This window comes from Megalobrama amblycephala, linkage group LG2 (genome assembly GCF_018812025.1).
Source record: "Megalobrama amblycephala isolate DHTTF-2021 linkage group LG2, ASM1881202v1, whole genome shotgun sequence".
NCBI classification, from domain to species: domain Eukaryota; kingdom Metazoa; phylum Chordata; class Actinopteri; order Cypriniformes; family Xenocyprididae; genus Megalobrama; species Megalobrama amblycephala.
In genome coordinates this window covers 37,938,164-37,962,795 of record NC_063045.1, presented here as the reverse complement: position 1 = coordinate 37,962,795, position 24,632 = coordinate 37,938,164, and the positions used below count along the sequence as shown (strand labels likewise).

The window sequence follows — 24,632 nt, the reverse complement described above, 5'->3', positions numbered from 1 at the left end:
ACAATATAACAGATGATAGCAAGTGGAATACTAACGTCAGAGAGTGTGAGATGGAAAATCAGGGAAAATCAAGTGTGCAATATATGCTTCAGATCCTCATAGATCTTGAAGACAGCAAAATCCAAGTGCTTGTGTTTCAGGAAGTTGCATTATTATATAAAGCACATAAATACTATTAAATATCTTACAAATGCAATTCACATGATCAATGGCTTGACACCTTTTGTATGATGAACATGTTTTTCATTTCTGAATTAATCCATTTTGATATTTTTTTGGTGCAAAAACGTCACCATCCTGTTAATATGGTTTGTTAATACAATTAATTTATTAAAATCTTAATATTTGAAAACATTTGAAACCTTGAAAAAAAATGAAAGGTATACACAACACATATGCAGGCAAGGTTTAAATTAAAATCATGTGGTATAACAATGAAGGAAAATGTACGACTTCACTTTCAAGACATTATATTTAAATTTTGTTACAAAAACAAAAAACAAAAAAATGCATTTTAAACTAGATTTTAAAGAGATCTTTCCCTTTCCTCTTATTTATCATTGACCTGTATATTAATATAAAAAATATATAAATAACCTTTAAAAAAAGAAGTGTGTTCATTAGCAAATTAGTTTTTGCTGTGGTATGAAAACTGTTACAAAGAATACAATTTGCTGATATTTGGCACAGCAAAAACCCTTGTTGTGCTATTTCAATTGGCAATAAGAGAACAGAAGTCTTACAATCTCAGTCAAACACAAAAATGGTAATAAAGAAGAGGAAGACCAAGGTTTCTAAATTTAACGGAGTAATCACACTAGAAAAGGTACAGGTCACCTACGGCCATTTTCCTGACCCCCACTGTCTGTTATAATCAGCGTTTCTCCCTTTAAAAAGCCCAGAGCTAATGTCCCTCCTGGCATTATTAATTTAGAGGTCTAGGTGTCTATTCCTGGAAAGTTAATTGCCAAAAGAACACTGTTATTTCCTGCTTTCTAAGGAAGTTGAATGCCAAACGGGGAGTGGATTGGGTGGGTGGACATGGCAGGCAACATACAATATACTGTCGGTGAGGTGTGTCCGTCAACAGAATACAAAGACAAACACTGAACTAGGCAAACCACCATGACACACAATAATCCTGGCTGCTGTAATGCAAAATGAAACGGCCACTCAAACCGGCAGATGACAAAACCTACTGCAAACATAATGTTCTTACTTCAATGAGCCATATTGTAAGAGAAGCATGTTCCTGAATTCAGAAATGTCCTTAAAACATGCATCTAATCCGAGGACTTTGAGGATATTGAGCAGACCTCTCTATGAACATTAGCATGGGAATAGATTATGTTTGTTTGTTTAAGAACAAGTTCGTATGCACAAGTAAATGGTATTAATCAGCACATCTGGCCCTCATGATGTTCAGATCCAGATCTCATTCCACTGTGTTGGGTGCGTCATTTACTAAATTCCTGGGAGCCTAGACTGACCAGCATGTTTATTCAACAGATTTTTCTCAGACTTTCACAGACTCATTCAGAAGTTGATTTTGTTCAATTCAGCTGGATTTAAACATGGCAAAAATGTTTTTAACTCAACTGAGAGTAATACACTCATATTGGTAGCTGAAAGCATAATCAATCATAATCAAAAACTACTGTTTTGGTGCTCTTTAAAGGGTTAGTTCACCCCAAAATGAAAATTCTGTCATTACTCACCCTCATGTCATTCCAAACCTTCAGAACACAAATTAAAATATTTGATGAAATCCAAGCGCTCTCTGACTCCTCAATAGACCGCAGTTTACTTACCACTGTCAAGGACCAGAAAGGTACTAAATGCATCGTTAAAATAGTCAACGTGGCTACAGTGGTTCAACCTTAATTTTATGAAGCGGCGAGAATACATTTTGTGCGCAAAAAAAAAAAAAAAAAAAACATTGAACAATCTCTACTCTGTCATTATCCTTACGCAGTAAGCACAGTGCAGGCTTCCGTGTTTACGTCAGAACGCGACTCATTATTGGCCGGCTCCTGCATCAGCATCACACGTACGTGTCGTGCTTCTCACATGATCAGCTTTAGCCAATACGGAGTCAGCGTTTGGACGTAAACATGGAAGCCTTCACTGTGCTTACTGCATCAGCTGCGTAAGGATAATGACATTGAAGAGAAGAGATTGTTGAATAAAGTTGTTTTAGCGCACAAAAAGTATTCTCGCCGCTTCATAAAATTAAGGTTGAACCACTGTAGTCACGTTGACCATTTTAACGATGCATTTAGTACCTTTCTGGACCTTGACAGTGGTTATTAAACTGCTGTCTATTGAGGAGTCAGAGAGTGCTTGGATTTCATCAAAATGTCTTAATTTGTGTTCTGCAAGAGAAATATTCGTATGTGTGTTCAATCAATGTTGTTGCTTATACATGATTAATTTTGTTAATCTTACATGAGTTACATAGATTTCCTTACATGATTTTTGCATAACCTTTAAATCATGAGAAAATGTAATTTGTTTGTTGACATATAGATATGTGTGTAACCATTGCATGTGTAAAACAGATTTCCTATCTTTTATTGTTTTTAAGATATATTGTTTCTGACAGAGGGAGATTTCAAAAAGTGCTAACCATCTAAGAATGTAAGGGGATGATCTGAAGGTTTCAAGCAGGTCGCTGCCCAAAAGAGGTTATGCCATACATGTAAGGGATAGATTTTGATTGATGAGCACGGAGATATACATGTTACTTTTTATTTTTATGTCTAAGTATTGGGTAACTTTTCTGTCTTAGATTTGGTAAAGACTGAGATATATTGTTTTGTATGCCTTTCCATCTTTCTTTGATGTTCTAAAGCTAATCTACAGTTTCTGTAGTCAAGGTCAGTTAGACCGAGAAGAAGTTAGGGAGTTAGATAAGATGTTCCAATTAAAAATTATTTACACACATCAGGTGGACACAACTATTATGGGATGTTGGGGATTATTATGGGATGTTGATGAACCGGAATATGTACTTATATGATAAAGGGGAGTAGGGTGGCCTTATAATTTTCTCAATTGTTTATCCAATCAATTTTGAAAGTCTTTGTTTGCTGAAAAAATAATTTGTATGATTTGACTGAATAAATACTCTTTTATTGGAGCTCTCTTGGTAGCTCTGTGAGGTATGTTTTAGTTGTAGTTACGAAGATAAACAAAGGTCTTACGGGTTTGGAACGACATGAGGGTGAGTAATTAATGACAGAATTTTCATTTTTGGGTGAACTAACCCTTTAATGTGACGTGACATCGCTGTTGCCGTCTCAGATCAAGCGAAGTGGCAGCACAGAGAGCAAGTAAAAGGATCATCTCTTCCCCTTTACTACTTGTTACAGCATGAAATAAACATGGATGATGAACATCAGAAAGTATGTTGAAAGATTTAGTACAACTTACCGAAATCTGTATCATGTCTCATGTCAATCGCTCAACCACGGTTTCAACCACCGAAAAATGTCAATAAAACAGCTTGTAAACAATTTGCCACACAATGTTACATTTACCTCAGAAAAGCCATTCAAAATTTGTTAATCAGCTATATTGCATATTCAGTTCTTCAATTTTTATATATAAAAACATCTTTCAATATAGAAACAAATTATATTAAAACTGAATGCCCAGCCCTACAAAACACCATGGCATTTTGCATTAAGCACAACAAAAGGTCTGACCAACATAGCCCTTGACATTCCAATGGAATTGTGAAGTTTAAACTTTAATCAGTCATTTCGCGTGCGGACCTGCATGTGTGCATAAGGCCCCATCTTTCAGCAGTTGTTCTGCGTTTCCTCGCAGCACTTAATAAAACAATGTCCAACAGCACAAATAACTCTCTCCGAAGTAATGGGCTCCATCATGATAAGTTTCCTCAAGATATAATGTGTAATAACCATGTTAACGTGCTCAGCTAGAACTTGAAAAAGCCGGCTCTGCAAGCAAAGATTTGAAGAGGATTCAAATGTGAAAATATCCATAGCATCTTGCAAAAGTTTCAGAAAACCACTTCACACATAACAGAAGTGCATCAAAGTTCATATACATTCTCTATACTTTACTTGTCATGCATTGGAAAGGCGAATAGTGGTCAAACCCAATAAATCATTGCCAAAACATGGCATGGACCAATTTGTAGCTACATTTCTTCCACTAATTTTTTTTTTTTTTATATATATATATAAATTTAACATAGTAAGATAAGAACAATATCATTATTATAGTTTATGTAATATGTACATATTTACACAGCATATGTACACAGGTCATAAATATCTTTCAGTGATGTATGAGATCCCCCAAATGAATCCAGGTCTGGCTTGTTCCGGCACAAATCAAGCCCTGCCTAGGAATCGCAAAATTGCAATAAATCATTATTAATAATTATCTTTTCATACCTTACATGCCAAATTATGGCAAAAAAAAAAGAGATTAAATGAGAAAGATTGAACTAATATTCAAACAAAAATCATTTTTTCCATTTTAATTGAAATGTTTCTAGGTTCAATGTTGCCTGGTAGATGAAGGGATTTTTAACCTAATTTATTTTGTGCATTATCTTGGTGGGAGGAAAAAGGAAAAAAAAAAGTCATTAATTATACCACTGGTATGACCATGTTTAGGCAAGACGGAGTGATGGCGGTGCTTGACGTACAGTAAAAGATAAGAACGAGTGCATTAAACAACTGCCCTAGAGATAGCGGATATGTTCTGACAGATGCAATCTTGGGGACCAAATTTCACAGCATATGCCCTGAAATGCTAAAATTGTGTCCTGAGTATTACATTTTAATAGCTATGATGCTCAACTGTTGAATCACAAATCTTGCAAGACTTGTAAACACAAAAGATAACCATCCATCATCCACAGAAGGGTTAAAAATAAATATGTAAATTGTAGTTCTGTGGAATGCCTGTAATGCCCAGGATTTAAGTCAGGAACAAACATGCTGGGAAGGAAGAGACTTGCTGGCATGTCTGTTGAAGGCAATTCATTATTTTTAATTTTTCCTTCCTAATGCACTTGAATTTGAGAGTCTTGGAACGATTCAATAGGACATGAAGCATTTTTTTAAAGCTAGAATTGGCTGAAAATTTTAATTCCTCTTGTAAATGCATAAGGCAAGAGCTTCATGCCATCTGCTTAAAAGAGGGAAGCTATTTAATGTCTCTGAAGAGAAATTAAAGATGCATTTGCACTTGTTTTGATTTGATTAGGCCTGAATTAAAGAACTGGAGAAATCTGTCTGTATATGGACTCATCTAGTAATGCTGATGCAGTATTGGCTTGTGTGGTCTAGAAGAGATATTTCACTTTACACTATTAGTACATAGTATGTACATGGGAAGCAGGACTGTAAAATAAATTGCAACAAAATTATCCTGAAACCTACTTCAAAAAATACTTCAATTCATAAGGCCAGCACAGCTGACTTTTAATAGTAAACTTTAATACCAAAATTTAACAAGCCAATGACATTTTTCATGTTACAGCCAATACTAAAAATCTATCATATTTTGTACAAATAATTTGAAACTAAATAAAAAAACTAAACTAAAATCAATCGTTTAAAATGCTACAAATGAATTTTGGCGGCATAACATTATAATGTACAGTACAAGATAACATTACGTTTCCAGTATGAAAAATAGATATTCACTTGCTTAAGATTACATTTAACAGTGTTATTAAATAAACATTTGTTTTTAAAGATTCAAGTGGCTTCTGCCATAATCTAAAATAGGAGAAATAGGCATGCGCAAATATCCAACATTATACCAATAAAATCATACATAAATATTGGCTGATAATATAAATGGTACCGAATTATTATGCTTCCATATCTACATATCTACAAAAAAGTTCCAAACAAAGTCAAAGCAGGATCAATCGTTGCATGTCTCTGAGAATTATACAGACTGTCTGGAACACCACGAACACAGATAAGGAATAAGTCATCAGAACATTGCTTGTCCAATCAGATAATTAGACTGAAACTAACTGTTGAATCAAAAACATCTGATTGGTTGCGATTGTGTGGCGTCAGTAGTAGTTTCACATGCAGTGTGTACAGGGAAATAGCTTGTTTTGCAATGTGATTAAGAGGAAATTATTTAAAAGGGAAATTTTCTGGATGTCTTGACCATTTAGATGACTAGATCTGCTTCTTTCGCAGTGGGTTCCTTAAAAAAAAAAAAAAATCATTTTCACCTCCTGTTGTTCATTTGGGGAAAAAAAGAAAGAAGAAAAAAAAATAATATCTCAAGGAATGCTGCTAAACAGGGGACGCAATTCCCCAATCCAACAAGGAGGAGCAGCAGAAGGAGGAATCAACATCTGGGCTGTTCAAACAGCTGTGTGATGGGAAGTAGAGCAGAATATCCCATCTGCAGAGCTGCACGTCTGAATGCATCACTGCAGAAATAACGTACCCCGTCATGTCTGTTCACAACACATCGTCCCCAAATCCCTTGAGTGGAGCACAGGGAGAGCAGTGAAGGTTTATCCACCTCTATCAACACTAGAGTCTTCATTAAACTTTGATCGGTAGAACGAACTAAAGAAAGTCTCAACCTTCATTCACACATGACTCAATAATACCCATGTTTTTTCAGGCATTTCAGAATTATCAAACCAACATTTGAGATGCTGTGCAATGCAATTGGTTCGCTGGTTAGTCCAGTTATCCAATCATATCCACTGTTGAGGCAAAGTCACATGAGCGTTTTGTTGTGCTTATAGGGATTTATTCGTAAATGCGTTTCCATAGTTTATGCGTGTCTTCTTACTGGACAAATTTATCTGCCTCAATTGAGCACATTTTGTATGCACATTTTTAGAATTTATGCGCATCTCGGCATTTCCATCCAACGTTTTTTTATGCGATATCCCAAAATGTGCATAAAAATAGGTAGATGGCAGCACAGCTATTAATAAAGTCTATTGTTTTGTAGTAATAAAGAGAATGAATTCTCACATAGGTTTCTGCTTTTAACTTTTTTCCCCACCAGCGTTTTTTTGTTGTTGTTGTTGTTTTTGTTTTTTTGTTTTTTTAAAAGCTGTCAGCCACCACCAGTATTTTTCATTTTTTTGATCATTTTCAACAAAAAAATAAAAATAAAATTGTGTTGTATAAATATCTGAACATGCAATATATCAAAAGAAAGAACAGGGCCTCTGCTTTTAAACAAACAAATAAATAAATAAAAAAGTTTTATTCTATCTTCAAGTATTATTTAACGCTTGAATGTGGGTAAGTTTAATTAAAAAAAAGCAACATTCAACAAAGCTTTTAATCACTTGTTTCTGCTCCTTTTTTGCCTGTGTTTTGATTTGTTAATTGGCATAAATAAAGTTGGGATAAAGTAGAGACCGATATAAACTGACCCAAAAATCAAAGTGCAAAGATTTATAATAGTATTTGTAGTACTGTTTTTAAATGTATGCTGCAGTTTTTTTTTTTTTACTTTACAATAAAGGTCTTTTTTTTTTTAAACTAAAGATGCAACTCATTTCTCTCTTCATTAAAAATATATAAAACATTTCCAGAACCAAAGCCACTGAAAAACCTGACAAAACCTGAAAAACATTCTCTGTTATATTGGACTGACGTAAGAATTCAGATTAGATTCAGGTTCATACAACAAATGCAGTGCAGTTGTAAAGGCATCACTAACAATCAAGTTTGTACTACCATTTCAAACCCTGCTGTCATCAAAAGAGATTGAGGAAACTGGAGTTTCTGGTCAGGGTAGGTCATTGCATTGCATATTATACACCAGATCTATTTCATTTTTAATTTAGGAGCACTGACAGATGGCTTACACCTAAGCACGATCATCCAAGGGGAAATCGGTTATTTCTCAGAGTCGTCCCAACTGGAAAAGCTCCTCATTAGAAAAGCATCAGTGATTTATCCAAAGCTTTGTGTTCAAGTCAGGATGCAAAATAGAAACACTGTAATTAGATGGTGGCAGTGCTCAGCAACAAAGATACGTATTACCAGGGGACGCACCCTGCACGTTTCCATCATGTCTACGGTAACCTCTTCATTACTGAAGAACAGAGTCACTGCCTTTAGCGAAACCTTAATGAACTTCCTAGATGGGTGAACCTCATGAAACTTGACAACAACATATCCAGATCATATTTCACGCAAAAAAGTAATGATATATTTTGCTTTTAATTTTTTTTTACCCTACTTTACAATTATTATACAATATAAATTTTTTACAGTTCATGGTTTTCATAAAAATATTAAGCAGTACAACTGTTGATAATAATGCTAAATGTTTCTTGAGCATTAAATCATTATATTAGAAGGAATAAATGACATTTTACAAAGAAATTGTTCAAAGAAATTATATTTTAAATTGTAATAATATATTACAGTTTTTACAGCATTTTCTTTTCTTTTTACTGCCAAAATGCTATAAGTAGGCTTTAGTTTCTTTATGCAAAATACAATGTCTTATTTTTGCATAACTATTGGGTAAAATGTGACCTGGACATGCTTTTGTGAGAGCCTGAAGTGATTTTTGGGATGGGCTTCAGATACATAAATTTGCCAGAAAAACAAAAACAAAACAAAAAAACAATAATCGAACATCTATTCAAAAATCTGATATCTACTCTCCAGTGCCTTAAGAATGTAAAATAGGAATATCCTGTAAACTGAGAACAAACTTTATCTACATAAATGCAAAGCAGTGGTAGTTGTGGGAATTTACAACCCGAATTCTGGAAATGTTGGGACATTTTTTAAATTTGAATGAAATGTAAACTAAAAGACTTTCAAATCACATGAGCCAATGTTTTATTCACAATAAAACATAGATAATGTTTGTTTGTTTGTTTGTTTACAAAATGAGCTCATTTCAAATTTGATACCTGCTACAGGTCTCAAAATATTTGGGACGGGGGCATGTTTACCATGGTGTAGCATCTCTTCTTTTCAAAACAGTGTGAAAACGTCTGGGCATCGAGGTTATGAGGTTATTATACACAAGGCCTTCCCTGAAATAGACATCATCTGGAGGGGAGCATTTGTTGCTCTAAAACCTTTTATACCTTTCAGCATTCATAGTCCCTTCCAAAACATGCAAGATGCCCATACCTTATGCACTTATGCACCCCCATACCATCGGAGATGCTGGCTTTTGAACTGAATGCTGATAAGACGCTGGAAGGTCTCCCTCCTCTTTAACATGAAGGACACAGTGTCCGTGATTTCCAACAAGAAGGTCAAAGACTCGTCTGGCACTTTTCCACTCTGAAACAGTCCATTTCAAATGAGCCTTGGCTCACAGGACATGATAGCACTTCTGGACCATGTTCATATATGGCTTCCTTTTTGCATGAGAGAGTTTTAGTTGGCATCTGCAGATGGCACGGCGGATTGTGTTTACCGACAGTGGTTTCTGGAAGTGTTCCAGGGCCCATTTAGTAATGTCATTGACACAATCACACCGATGAGTGATGCAGTGTTGTCTGAGGGCCCAAAGACCACAGGCTTCCAATAAAGGTCTTCGGCCTTGTCCCTTATGCACAGATTTCTCCAGTTTCTCTGAATCATTATGCACTGTAGATGATGAGATTTGCAAAGCCTTTGCAATTTGACATTGAGGAACATTGTTTCCACAATCTTTTTACGCACTCTTTCACAGCTTTGCCCATCATTACTTCTGAGAGACTCTGCCTCTCTAAGACATCCCTTTTATAGCTAATCATGTTACAGACCTGATATCAGTTAATCAGTTGCTAGATGTTCTCCCAGCTGAATCTTTTCTGAATGCTTTTTCAGCATTTTGTTGCCCCCGTACTTTTTTGAGACCTGTAGCAGGCATCAAATTTGAAATGAGCTCATTTAGTGGATAAAGGTGTGAAATTTCTCAGTTTAAAAATTTATGTTATCCATGTTCTATTGTGAATAAAATATTGGCTCATGTGATTTGAAAGTGTTTGAGTTTTCATTTTATTCAAATTTAAAAAACGTCCCAACATTTCCAGAATTCAGGTTGTAGTTTTGATTAGTGTTTCAACTTTGTTTCATGTACTTTCTATGTAGGTGTCTTGGTACGATTCAAGCTTTTTCATGTTTCAAATCATACCACCAACACTTTCTGACTGTGACCGCAAGAAAAGGAAAGTATTAATAAGTAATGTTAAACATAATGAGAATTAAATTTTTTTCCAACTGGTTTTGTTTTGCGATAATATCCGGCGGACTGTACATATCCTTTACAGGGGAATAAACAACTGTATTTATCTATATACATTTTCACAAAAACATGTATTTTCATGAACATGAACAATGGAAAGACTTAACCGAACTACATGAAATGTTAAAATACCAATTTGAACTACTCCGATTGTGTTTCATGAATTAAGAGGCAGGAAGCTTTTGCAGCATTCCTTAAAAGGTCACTATGAACACAATCTGACAAAAGGACATGTCAGTGGTTTTCACAGGATGTGCTCAAGAATGAAGGTGTGAAAATTGGCTTCTCAAAAACAGATATAGTACAAATATAAACGGAAGTATAGTCATCTAGTAACATCATTCACATCTTTAACAACCACATCTTATAAACAAACTGAAGTATGAGACATTTACTTCATTGAAATTTAATCTTTAAAAGGTAAGATCATCCATTCTTTCATTGTCTTGTTGTTTTCAAAATGCTATTCAATTTGGAATCGGATCAAAACACAGGCGGAAAAGAAGCAGAAACAAGTGATATAAGCATCACTTATGCAAATGTAAAAAAGCGCAATCACCAAACAATGAACAGCATATAAATCAAAACTGCCTAATGTTACCAAATGAAATGTCAAACCCAGGAGGAGGTACAGGACTGTGAAGCTTTGGGGGTGTTAATGAACTTGATCTACTCATCTATGTTTTGATCATCGTTCTGAATACCATTTTTTTTTCTATTAAACTTACCCACATTCAAGTGTATGAAGCTAAAAGCAGACACTATCTTTCTTTTGATATACTGCACGTGCAGATTTTTACACAAAATATTCTTGGGGCCATGAAATTCATCAAAAATGCTGGCGAGTAGCAGGCAACTTTTTAAAACACAACACTGGCGGGGAAAGAATTATGGTTGTTTCAAACACATAATAGCAAACGGATATAATAATAACTTGGACTTGACTGTCAGCAACTCGAAACAGCAGGGTAAGAAACATCAGGGTCAAAGAGCTTAGAGGATGGTACCTTGGGATAGTCCAGCTCAAAAAACGTCTCAAGATTGTTTATTAGATTGGGGTCCACACCCTTGAGGGGCTTCAGCAGCGAGACACCAGCCAGTTTGCTGTACGGCACCTTGTCTGGGGTCTTCTTGTTGAGATGCAGACGGCTGAAAAAAAAGAAAGATACATGTCAGCTTTTAATAATTACATTGTGTGCATTTCATAAATCCATCAAGGATCTTATGCTCATTCCTTTGCCTTGGATAGTGAATCTCAGGTGGAAGATTTCTGGGTTTTCTGTGGCCTAATTCAGCAGTAGCAAATACTTCTAAGCATTTATTCTATGATTATTCTAGGACACTCCCGTGTTTATCTGTGTAAGTGCTCGGTGAAGAGCATCAAAGATGTCTAATTACAACATGTTTTTTTTAAGTTGATCAAATTTGGCATTTCACAGACATATCTGTTGAGCGCGTGAACATAATGGCTAATCAGAGGTGTTTACGAATCCACTCAAAATGCTACAGGGACATTTTGACAACACTAGTTTGCTGTGATGCAATCATGAAATTTCAAAGAGAATTAAACTACAACAAGAACAAGGTCTATTTTGCACACATTGAGTCAAATACTGGTTACTCGACTACAGGTTGCAAATAGTTGTTTGCAAATAACCAAATGAAGGCTGCAGCACATGCACATATGCATGTAGTAGGACTTTGTATTATTTCAAACAGCGATCTACTGTTTTGTTTGCAGTTTGACTGGCAGCTGATAATTCATTATAGCAAGGCAGCTGATCCAACTGGTTTAGTTTCCAAAGTTGCAGCAGTTTCACTTTTACGGATATTTGTCACATTCACACACTTGTCATACTTAGAAAAAAAAAAGAAAAAAAAAAAAAGCACCCCCATGGACTTTATGAGCCCCTCTCTGGCATTCATGTTCTGGTCTTGCTTTGATGGAAAAATTCTCAGGTAATGTTGAGTTAACCATGTCAGTGTTCATAGAGGCGTTTCTTGGGCAATTTGAATAGCTATCCCGGCACCCTCTGCCTCTCTGGAAAGGCACTTGTGCCCTTCATGTCTGTTCCTGTCTGAAGGGTCTGGAGTCTTTCCTGACACACTTGCCAGCACTCCACAGAACGAGCGGAGAAGCTTTCAAGACTGCCACAGCCATTAAAAGCTGTCTGAGCATGTTTGCTTCTAAGAGGTAAGTTTGCCTATCTTGACTGCCAAAACATCACTGTTGGAGGAGCTGTTGGCACTTTCTTATGAATGTCAAACAACATGTCAAGCTCCATGTAATGGAAGGACTGAACGATGGGTAAAAAAAAAAAAGATAATAAAATGGGAGATAAACCACCATCAATTTGTGTTTCTATTAGTCAGTCAAGTCAAGTCATCTTTATTTATATAGTGCTTTTTACAATGCAGATTGTGTCAAAGCAGCTTTACATTGATAACTGGTACATAATTTTTGCTGCGCAGCAGCTCTTAAAGAATAGTGTCAATGCAGGCAGATCAAAGCACTGTTGAAAAAATGTCAAGAATACTGCTGAATATCAAAAGTCAAGTAAAATGTCAAGTGTCCCCAACTAAGCAAGCCAAAGGCGACAGCAGAAAGGAACCCAAACTCCAACAGGTGACATCAGGTGGCAAACAAGTGGCAAATAGGTGTTAAAATGGAGGGAAAAAAAACCTTGGGAGAAACCAGGCTTAGTCGGGGGGCCAGTTCTCCTCTGGCGAACAGTGCTTTGTTATGAATCAGGTTGCTATCAATCAAAGTATTTATTTCAGTTCCATCCGGTTGAGGATCGTATTCATCACACCGGTATGGACGGTTTGTTGAGGAACTGTGCTACTGGCTGTCGTGTCGATGAGGCCTTCACAGTGGATGATCTAGTTGACTCGATCTCTGCTGATACTTCAGGGCTGCGTTGTTGGTCGTGTCCAATTGAGGATCGTATTCATCACGCTGGTATGGACGGTTTGTTGAGGAACTGTGGCACTGGCTGTCGTGTCGATGAGGCCTTCACAATGGATGATCTAGCTGACTCGATCTCTGCTGATACTTCAGGGCTGCGTTGTGGTCGTGTCCAGTTGAGGATCATATTCATCACGCCGGTATGGTCGGTCTGTGTTAATGTTGAGTTTATGAATTATACAGACTGCAAGCGTTTAAAAAATGAAAATAGCGACAGCTCTTGTCTCCGTGAATACAGTAAGTAACGATGGTAACCACATTTAACAGTACATTAGCAACATGCTAACGAAACATTTAGAAAGACAATTTACAAATATCACTAAAAATATGTTATCATGGATCATGTCAGTTATTATTGCTCCATCTGCCATTTTTTGCTATTGTCCTTGCTTGTTTACCTAGTCTGATGATTCAGCTGTGCACAGATCCATACGTTAATACTGGCTGCCCTTGTGTAATGCCTTGAACATGAGCTGGCATATGCAAATATTGGGGACGTACATATTAATGATCCCGACTGTTGCGTCACAGTCGGTGTTATGTTGAGATCCGCCTGTTCTTCGGAGGTCTTTTAAACAAATGAGATTTATATAAGAAGGAGGAAACAATGGAGTTTGAGACTCACTGTATGTCATTTCCATGTACTGAACTCTTGTTATTCAACTATACCAAGATGAATTTAATTTTTAATTCTAGGGCACCTTTAACAATTAAACATACCTCAAAACGATATAAATTCAATAAAAATATAATGGCAATATTTTTATTATTATTTTCATCATTAATTATTATTATTGTTGCTGTTGATTATATTATTTTATTATCACTATTATTTTCATAATGTTGCGCCCCAAAAAAAAAAAAAAGTTACCAAACGCTTAAACATAAAAATAATCAGTATCAGTCATATATTCAAAACACACACACACACTAGGGCTGTCAAAATGGCTGAAAAGCTAAATTCAAAATTCTTTCTGAAATATTAGCATAATTCCAATTATATTTGAATTCTAAAGGCAATACTTAATGTTAGAGGAAAAAGTACTTTTGTCTGCTATGCTCACAAGAGAGCGCAATAAGCAAATATACACCAAAACAAACATCGCATCTTTTATTAAAATGAAATGACATTCACTTTTTTTTTTTTCAAACAACTGTTTTTAAATAAAAGATGTCATTAATGTGCATGCAAGGTAACAAAAAGTGCATAAAAACTGTAAGTACATCACGACACTAACCTGAGAAAACACGCTTCAACAGACAGCGTAATGTTTGTACTACATGAACACAAAATAGCGACCTGCCATTTAGAAACAATCCGCTCACTGCACATATTGCTCGTCAAAACACCAGGTGGTGTTTTTTTTTTTTTTTTGACAATGTTTCCAGCCGATGAAAACACGCGCTCAGCTCTGGGGTGTGTTTCCCGAAAGCATCGTTAGTCAACTATGGCCGTAAGTCCCACTGAACTCTCTTGGTAATGACGGAACTTGCGACCATAGTTCCCTTTGGTAAACGCACCCCTGACCGATGTGGCAGGTATGGTCAAGTATGTCTTTGCCAGCTGCGCAATGTGTGGAAACAAACATACCGCACGGTTTTTGCCACCAACTGAGAGGGTTTTCGTCAGCGGGTAGCGTAGCTTCTCTTTCATACATACCCATCTGCTCCAAAGGCCTGATGCCTTCAGCACTGCTTAGGGTCTGACTACATATGCCGTCGAACTGGTTGGCCATAGCAGACAGCGCAGTCTTTTTTTCTTGCGTCAACATCAGCGCGCTCACTTTTTGACTCCATTATATTCATCACATTAATGCACCCTGCACCACGCTGTACTGGATAACATAAACAAGCCGCGTCAGTTACGTCATCATGGCTTGCGTTCCTCTTGACACTGCAAAAATTCGAATGCACGGGTTTTGCATTCGAATGTGCCTTTTTTTTTTTAAAAGTTCGACGAATATTCGAAATTCGATTTTTTTTTTTTTTGACAGCCCTAACACACACACACCCCTAACCTAAATGTTAATTTCCTTTTATTGTGACCACTCGCATAATTTCCTGATCCCATCCCTCCCTACTCTCCCTATAATTCCATTGGATTACCATCAATAAAATGGCAAAAACATTACTAGCCCTTCCTTCCTTTGATGACCTACAAAATCATATGATGTATCAGTAAAGGAAATGCCTCTTATTCATGCATGTGTAATGTGTTTACTCAGCTCCGCACACGAGGGAATCAGTAAGGGAATTTCTAAAAGCTCTGAGAGCAGCTCTTCCCATAGTTCATGTAAGAGACGCTCCTGCTGGAGGTGTCGGCCTCTCTTACGCTCTATTAAATATGGGGGGCAACACGGCCTCATCTCACTGCCTCAGACCATTAGTGGAATGGGAATGTAACACAGCCCACCGCCAGCCCAGCGCTCCAAAACTTCAGTAAAAAGACCATATGCCTAAACAATGGCAAAATTTTAATGAACCATTGGGAATTCATTTCCTTTGATTACTCATGGTACACGCATGCCCCAAAGGCTGAAACTCGTCTTTAAAAATAAAGCATTATTTCCTTTATACAAAGAATGAGATTTGTATGTGGGAGGCACATTTCCGAAGTACAGCGTAACAAAAGATGGCATGTTAGTTAAAATGAGATGCAACAACTGACAGCATTCAAAAGCGCTCTAGAAATATGCATCGGCTATACTTATTTCAGTTTTATAAATGGTGTTTTCTAAGCCATACATAACCTTTACTATTGCTTCTGCTACTTACATTTGAACAAACCTCTTAGTATTAAACTTAGACATGAAAATGAACCTTGCATCGTTTGTGCCACAATTTATGAATGACAACTTGTGCCACTCAAGGAGGCATAGAGCTAATATAATAAATAAATAATAAGCTATAAAAAATAAAGCTTACTAATAATTTATAATAATTTAATAAAACTAAATTATATTAAATTCATATGTAACTGTACCAGTTATTATTAAACTATTAAAACCAAATCAGTTATTTGTTTTCTAACTTTTTTGTAAAGAAAAATGTGTGTAATGAAAAAAAAATAAAAAAACATTTTTTGACTTTTGAAAATACTGAAATATCGGGAAGAACAAATCTAAACTACAAGCATTAAAAATTCTTATTGAGACTTTAAAAGGTGTGTTTTTAAGTAACCTGAACTTACTACTTACATTTACCATGTTTTGCTGAATTATTGTGGGTAAAATCCAATCAACAGACAGTTTGTGTTAGGGTGAAAGATTTCCTCATGCAGATTTCACAACTGATTTTGTCTTGAGCAGATAAGTGAAAATCTGGAAAAACCTTGGTTAGGAAGCTAACAGAACTTTCTCTTTGTGGCAATCTTATGTGAGCATGACATGCACAACTTTCCCTCTTTATGCAAAGAGGAAAGGATTACATAAAGATTTTACTAAACAGATCCTATCACACTGGGTCAAACGTCACATACCACATGAGAAGAACTGGATCTGAGGAACCAGGAAATGCGTCACATAAATAAGGATTCCACTTGGGCGAGGTCCCCACAGGACGAGCCTCACACGATCCCCACACCTGACTACTGAAACTAGGTGTCATCTCAGTTCTCAAAGACAATCTCAATTACATCACTGAACCTGTATTTCTTCAACCTAACGTCTCTCTGTCGCTGCCGTTAAAGAATTACCCAACCAGATAAACAATATAATAGAACATTAAGGTGTTATAACTTTTCTTTTTGATTAAAATCACCCCATTTAATTTAATGTTCCATGTGCACATTCAAAAAAAGGGTTGCAAATACATTTCTAATGTAAATCTGATGCATTAAAATCTCTTTAAATCCAATTATATAAAGGAAAACACTAACAGACTACTGACCACTTATGAAAAGATATCATCATTAGGGATGGGTACTGAAACCCGGTATTAAACAGGACACAGGGCTTAAATTTTAAAGACGGTAGTAGTATCAATAAGCACCAATGTTATCGGTTTTGCATTTGGTACTGGAGAAATTAAAGTCGGCACGAAACGAAGGTTGCGATAAAGGCCCCCATATAGTTCAAACGAAATTGAAGAACGAACTGATGTGATGTCATTTTGAACAAAATCAGGCCAAAACGAAGTTCGTTTTGTAAGTTCGAAAACAAAACTCTCAGGTAAAGTTCACTCCAGCTGCAAAACACCTTCGTACTACCAGCGGTCCGTGACGATAACGTAATAGGAGTTGTGCGCTGAGGCTCCGCCTTCTTTCACGCAGAACTCCTGTATGACTCATTTCATCTGTTGAGGTAAGATCTCCGTGGGTGAAAACATGAACACACCGGATAGCCGCTTTATAGTACAAAATGAAGTTGTGCGTCTGATGAAATGAAGCACTGACACGGTTTTTCGTGTTTGATACTGTAAAGCTGCTTGCTTTTAAGCAATCTATTGAATAAAGTGCTATAAAATAAACATGACGTGACTGGAGTGCTAATTTGCAGAGCTTATGCTAACATACAATTTCATGGTGACTTTATCTCACCTACCGTTTATAATTTGCGATAATATTAAGACATTCGTCGACGATGCATGTTTGCTATTCGCAATCTAGAAGAAAGATCTCTCTGGCGTGGAGTCTGTGTCTATCACATTCAAAACGAAAGCCCCTGCTTAATTAGTGACGAAGGCAGAGAGAGTGAAATGCCAAAAGCGCGGTTACACTTCACTAGAGTCTATGCAGAAAAAGCTCTTTGCCACAGTTGCAACAAGAGGAAACACACAAAATCTGTCCAAACATCTCTCTGTGCAGACAGAGAAATGTTTTTCTGACTGCCTAGCTAGTTCACCTTTGGTTGCCCGATCTACATCAGGTATCTAAATTTGCAGCCTTTCCAGATAGCATTGGCATATAATCATCACGTAATCAAGGTCTCTCACGGCATCGAAACAATGTTGATCTCTGACATTGGTCCAACATCTTGAATCAACTCTGTTCTTGCCATTTAAAACAAATGTAAAAATCGACCCATTTGGGTTATTTACTTTACATTAAAACTCATATAAGTTCATCTAAAGTTGGGTGAAACATTTTCTACTTGTTTTTTTAAAATCCCTTACTTAAAACAACAACAACAACAAAAAACAGTATGTAATAATTTATTAAAAACACAAATCACATTTAGTTTCCTTTTACTTTACAAAAATTTACAAATATAAATCTTTAGAGTAGGTTTGTCACAGTACCAAAGTTTCAGTAGTCTGTACCAATACCAGTAAAATTGTGCAGTTTTCGGTACCAGTTGACCCTTCGCCGGGAGTTTGATTGACAAGCAATCTAACCAATCAGAACGCAGAATCTGCCATTTTGTCCGACAAAGCAGTCAGGAGTTAGAAGATTAACCTCGGTGGACTTAAACTTGAAAAATGTGTGTGTATTTATGTGTGTGTATTTACGTCTTTACGTGTTTGAAACATATAAATTAACTAGTAAAAAGATGATTGGTTCATGAGCCGCTTGAGCTGAAGCGCTACAGCGATCTGTCATGATACATTAAAGAGCCACAAAATGGGTTTTATTGTTCCAATTTATTAAAAAATTACACCATTTGAAAGCTGGGACTTTGTTTAAAGTCATAAGTAACCTGCTCTGTCTTGTCTGTCGACGTGTTGTCAGTGTCCTCTTTGCTCCGTGATGCATTTTTCACTGTGTGTGGCGTGACAGCGCCATGGCTTGTCGGACAAAGCAACAGTAATGAAGGGGGGCGGGTCTTTGCAAAGTGTCAATTTAAATTCAATTAAAAGAACTGTTAAATCAAGTACTTTAAGAAAAAAAAAAAAAAAATCACTTATTTACATTGCGTTTACACTTTGTCAGTTGTAATGAAAGGATTTGCTGTTGCACAAAACAAAACCTTGTGTGTTTTCAGCAGTGTCAAGCAGATTCTGACTAACTTACTGACTAGCACCTCTAAAAGGCCATTGCATTCACACACTCAACAGATATGATATTGTGATTGCTACAATGCTCAACACTTCAAGCGGTTCATAAAAAAAAAATAAAAAAAATATCAGATTAAACTACCAGATCAATAAGCAGTATTGGTAATAGTAGCAGTACTGGATCAGTGGCAACAAGTGAACTACTTTCAATTAGAAAGGAAGCAGTTGACCCCAGTGTATAACCTGATCATGGAATTCAGTCCTTTTATTCTAGTCGCACAACAGATCAATGTGAGTGACCTCATGAATGACTCGTGGTTGTGGACTCGTGACCAGCTGTGTGGCATTATGTGGTCAAAGGCAGAACATAATGATGCAAAGAAATAACAGACCCACATTTAAAAAAAAAAAAAAAAAAAAAAAGTCACAATCATCTTTCGGGCCAGAATCCATTTATAAATTGAATATATCCAATTAAAATATCTGCAATTTCAAAAGTGCTCTTCATTCCAAAGCTTTACTGAAAACACACACTCATTTATGTGTGCATGATGTCTGCATATGGTTGGCACAAAAAATTGACAGACCTCAAAACCACTGAGCTTGTTCAAAGGTAAAAATGAACAGCAACACAAAATCTCATGATCAGAGCAGTCAAACAGCCTTCCTGAAAAATATTACAGTATTTCAAAGAGACACAAACAAAGAGAGCTGACTTCTCGAGACTCGTTTGAATGAGTCGTATGACCCGTGATGACCTTCTCCCGAACCCTGGCATTTTTGCATTGGTGGGTAAATATGAACACATCATTTGGGAGCTTGCAAATGTCAAAAAATATCCTGTAAGACAGACACGACCTAGAAGAGTCTGACACAGATCAGATAAAGTCGATGTTTTTTTGTTTTTTGTTTTTTTTTTCACACAAAATCTTGTTTCTGAAAGAGCATGATAGAGGCAAAGCCAACTCACATGACACATTGTTACAGGTGAAGGAAACTCCCGACCCAAAGTTCCTTAGTTACCATTACCAAAGTTCAGTTCATTAAAGTTCATTAAGTAGTATCATATGATATACACTACCAGTCAGAGGTTCAGACACACTTGACTGAATTTATTTGAATTTGAAATATGTGTGTGTGTGTGTGTGTGTGTGTGTGTGTGTGTGTGATATATAAGGATAGGTAGATCTATATGATACAAAATTATTAGGAGACAATACGTTATGAATAATGAACAATAATAACTTTACAGGAAACTGATTATTTTAACAATGGAAATCAAAAGCGTCTGTGAGCGATAAGCTTTCAAAACATGACCTGCCTAAACAAAACCATATAATATGTAAATATATTCCATTTAAACCATGAAAGCCGGTTGTCTGGTGAGGCTAACTGAAGTAGCTTCGACTCCCACCACTGAGAATTAATAAAAGACCCTTGAGAAACGAAGCCCACAAGTGATTTAAAACCAATTAGACTTCGCAAACTAACGTTAACGAATAAAATAACACGGACAGTGCGCAGTAGCTATGCTAACGATCATCGCTAGCGATAAGAAACGAGATTATTGAAGGACAAGCCAGAGGCTAATGTGTGTATGATTGACATATTATTAATAGGAGTTCTTCCCCCACCAACTATATTAGCAATATGAACATTTTTATATAAATAAATATGTTTTCACGCGGAAACAGAGAGACGCTGAAGAGGAAACCCGTGTTCCTGTTAGCCAGACACATACTACACCCATCTGCAGCGCGCCGCGTCAGACTACAACGCTCCCGTTACAATCAACTAAATCTGTCTACACTGCAAGCTCGCGATCAGCGTCGTTGAATATAACGGAAGCGTTCTGAGCGTCGCGTTTCATGGTCTCTTTCAAATCAATGATGCCGCATTTACTTACACGTAGATGATGGACACGAGGTGCATGAGCCATAGGACGATAAACAAGAGAAATCCGAAGATGGAAAACCCTTGCAAAGCTAGATCGAGCAGGGCCATGGCTGTCCTGTGTCCGGATGCGCTGACACCTCAGTGTTCGGCCCTTATGCTGGAAGCTCTCTCACACACTCATACACACATTCAGATGGCTGAGCTGAGCGGGCGGGTCTGCAGGGAATCAGCGCATAGCAGAGGTGGGTGGAGCATGATGACGCAGGCAAATGGGTGCAGTGGTGCCGTTTTTTTTTTTGTTGTTGTTTTTTTTTAATTACTGAGAACGGGGACATACAGAAAAATAAGCATACAGCATATTATATCTACAACAACACTAATAAAATAAACAACAACAAAAAGTAAAACAAGATAAAAAGATTTTTATTTTTTTAAATAAAAAAAATAATAGGCTATATAAGAGGGCCATTATATCAAATAAAGCTGATCACATGAAGAAAAGAAGAGCAAATTCTAACAGTCCTTATAGCAGTGGTCTCAAACTCAGTTCCTGGAGGGCCACAGTTCTGCACAGTTTAGCTTCAACTCACAACTTCTTGGAAGTTTCTAGTAATCCTGAAGACCTTGATTAACCTGATCAGGTGTGTTTGATTAGGGTTGGAGCAAAACTGTGCCGAGCTGTGGCCCTCCAGGAATTGAGTTTGAGACCACTGCCTTATAGCTTTCTTATTAGCAGATACTGGGATCACAGAAGCCTGGCAAAAACACTTGCCAAAAAAAAGTGGCATGACCAAAGTGTACCACTGTTTCACCAGAGTTCAGAAAGATAGAGTATGTTAGCTTAATGTCAGCTCTAAACTTTTGTATAAATTCCTTAACAGGGTAAAACCTGTGTATCAGCTTAAAGACGCACACTGAACAGAGTAGACGCAGAGAGATGTGTGACTGCAGGGAGAAAGCAAGACCTCGCACTCACAGGACAGTGCTGCTGAGTCAACATTACTGAGGTTTCTCCAAAAAGTCGCTTGGCGCTTTCAGAGAAAAAAACAGTCCTAAATTGCAACACTGAATAAGTGGGCATAGAAATTACTGTGGTCGTCGCGGTGGGTGGAGTCCGCGTGATTGCGCCAAACAGTACAGTGAGTCGTTTGCCATATATTTAAAACAAAAATATCTTTGTCTAAACCTAAAGTTATAGTGACAAGCGATCATTTGAAATCTTAAAATCTCTAGTTTTCATAGTTGGTTTCAATACAAATTACAGAGGAAGAGTAATTTATTAATTTGCAACAAGAATATTTTCAGACTTGAAGCTCATGTGAATCAGTCCAATGGCATGGCGGGACGTCAACCCATAGCATGTGACGTCATGACCAGGAAGCTATTTAGTGAAGAAAGTCGATCACAGGGCAACGCAGCATCTCATTCCTTTCTCAAGGAACCATGGTTACAGTTGTAACCTGAGATGTTCCATTTCGAGGGAACTTGCACTGTGTCGGAAGTAGGAATGCCATGGCAATGATAATACCCATGCCACTGTACTGACAAGTGCCTGTCTAGCGTGAATCATGGTGAGCACAACTAAGACATGAGCACCTGGAACCCTGGTGTGGAGTCCAGGTCTAGGTTGTAAAACCTAACAAATGCGGAGAGGACCAGCCCACTGTATCACATACTTCATGTAGGGATACTCCTGGCAATAAGGCTTTTGTAGCTGCCATACTTCTCGTAGAGTGTGCTCTGGTAGAGTGTGCTCTGACAGCCATAAGTTCAAAACTCAGCAACAAGAGTTCTCACCTCCACCAGGCGTTCTGCTCACATTACTCCTCTACTGCATGATCTTCACTGGCTACCTGTGGCATCACGTATTCACTTTAAGATATTACTTCTAACATTTAAGTGATTAAATGGTCTTGCGCCTCCATTTCTGTCTGACCTACTCTACTCCTACTCTTCCTTAGATCATCTGAGCTTGGTCTTTTGTCCATTCCTCGTTTTCGACTGTCCACTGTAGGTGGTAGGTCATTTAATGTTAATGTTCCTAAATTATGGAATTCGCTACCCCTTACACTTCGTAATATATCATCTTTGTCTACCTTCAAGACTCGGCTAAAAACCTTTTTAATATGTATTTTGGATAATGTGGCCATATGTGGCCTTATGTGTTTGTATTGTGTATGTGGGTGTGCAAATGTATTGTATAGCACTATGTAATGTGGCCTTGAGCAATGGAAAGGCGCTGTATAAATAAAACTTCTTCTTTTATAAGTGAAGGCTGACTGCACACCCCATAAGCAAGAGAAATTGCCTTGACTATCCACTTGCTCATTATCTGCTTGGTGGCTGGATAACCTTTCCTAGGTGACACAAAACAGACTAACAACTGATCAGAATTCCTCCACAGAGACATTAGGTCCGAGAACCACACTCGGGCTGGCTAGAACTACTAAGTGTAGACTGACGCTGTCCTGGTGAACTCTCTCTAGAACTCCCAGGAGCAGAGCGATTGGGGGGAAAGCATACATGTCTGCACCATGGCATCCAACCCTAGTGGGGCTGGATGTGTGAGGGAGAACCAGAGCGGACAGTGGGTTGTTTCTTAAAATGCAAATAGGTCCACTTCTGCCTGGCTAAACTCCCTCCAGATTAATTCCACCACCTCAGGGTGGAGACTCCATTCCCTGGCCCTCAGCCCCTGCCTTGACAGGATGTCTGCTCCATGATTTAGATTACCAGGGATGTACACTGCTCTCAGTGAGAGTAGCTTGCCCTGAGGCCACAGGAGGATCAGGTGTGCCAGTTTGTAAAGTGGGCACAAACACAGACCTCCTGATGGTTTATGTAGGAGACCACCAATGTGTTGCCTGTCCGGACAAGCCCATGATGGCCCCTGATAACTGGGAGAAAGTGTTTCAGAGCTAGAAAGACAGCCATCATCTCTAGGCAATTTATGTGCCAAGATAGATAATGACCTCTCCACCAACCTTGCGGTGAGCGACCCTCTAGGACCCCGGGAGGGAAGCATCTGTCGGAAGCATTCTGTGATGACAAGATGCTCCCCACACAAGACCTTGGGACAAGAACCAAGGCTTCCTCCACATCACCAAGGTATGAAGACAATTGCACGTAACCTTGATCATGCAGAACGGGTTGCCCCTTGGGTGAAAACCCCTTGGTCTTGAGCCACAACTGGCCACAAGGTCTTATGTACAGCAGGCCAAAAGGTATCACATTGGATACAGCTGCAATCAGACTTAGTCTCTGAAACTGTTTCACAGTGAGTGACTGGCCTAGATTTATCTTTCTTACGGCTGCCAGGATCGATTCAATATGAGCAGGAGACAAGCATGCCTGCATCGTCATCGAGCCCCATACCACACCTAGAAAAGTGGTCCTCTGATATGGAGAAACCACACTCTTTTTGCAGTTCAGCCATAACCCCAGTCGGGGGCCTTCAAGGACTATGCCATGTCAGGGGAGAGATAGCTTGCAAGCGTTCAAAGCGTTCAGCGTGCTTCTGACACCTTAGAGAAGGCACTGGATCTAGCGGGTGAGGGCAGAGAAAATGCAGCATCCATCT

The 24,632-nt window shown here is 37.7% G+C and overlaps 1 protein-coding gene across 1 annotated transcript in view; it reads right to left on the bottom strand.

The window, feature by feature from the left end:
• Nucleotides 1-21,286, bottom strand: part of ugcg (UDP-glucose ceramide glucosyltransferase) — a 31,372-nt gene extending 10,086 nt beyond the window's left edge. Inside the window, exons 1-2 of the mRNA XM_048174491.1 lie at nucleotides 21,063-21,286; nucleotides 11,262-11,403 (exon numbers count right to left, since the gene is read on the bottom strand). Of these exons, the coding sequence (XP_048030448.1) occupies nucleotides 11,262-11,403; nucleotides 21,063-21,160 (240 nt within the window). The 5' untranslated portion in view covers nucleotides 21,161-21,286. The remainder of the gene's footprint in view (nucleotides 1-11,261; nucleotides 11,404-21,062) is intronic.
• Between the last annotated feature and the right edge of the window lie 3,346 nt (nucleotides 21,287-24,632).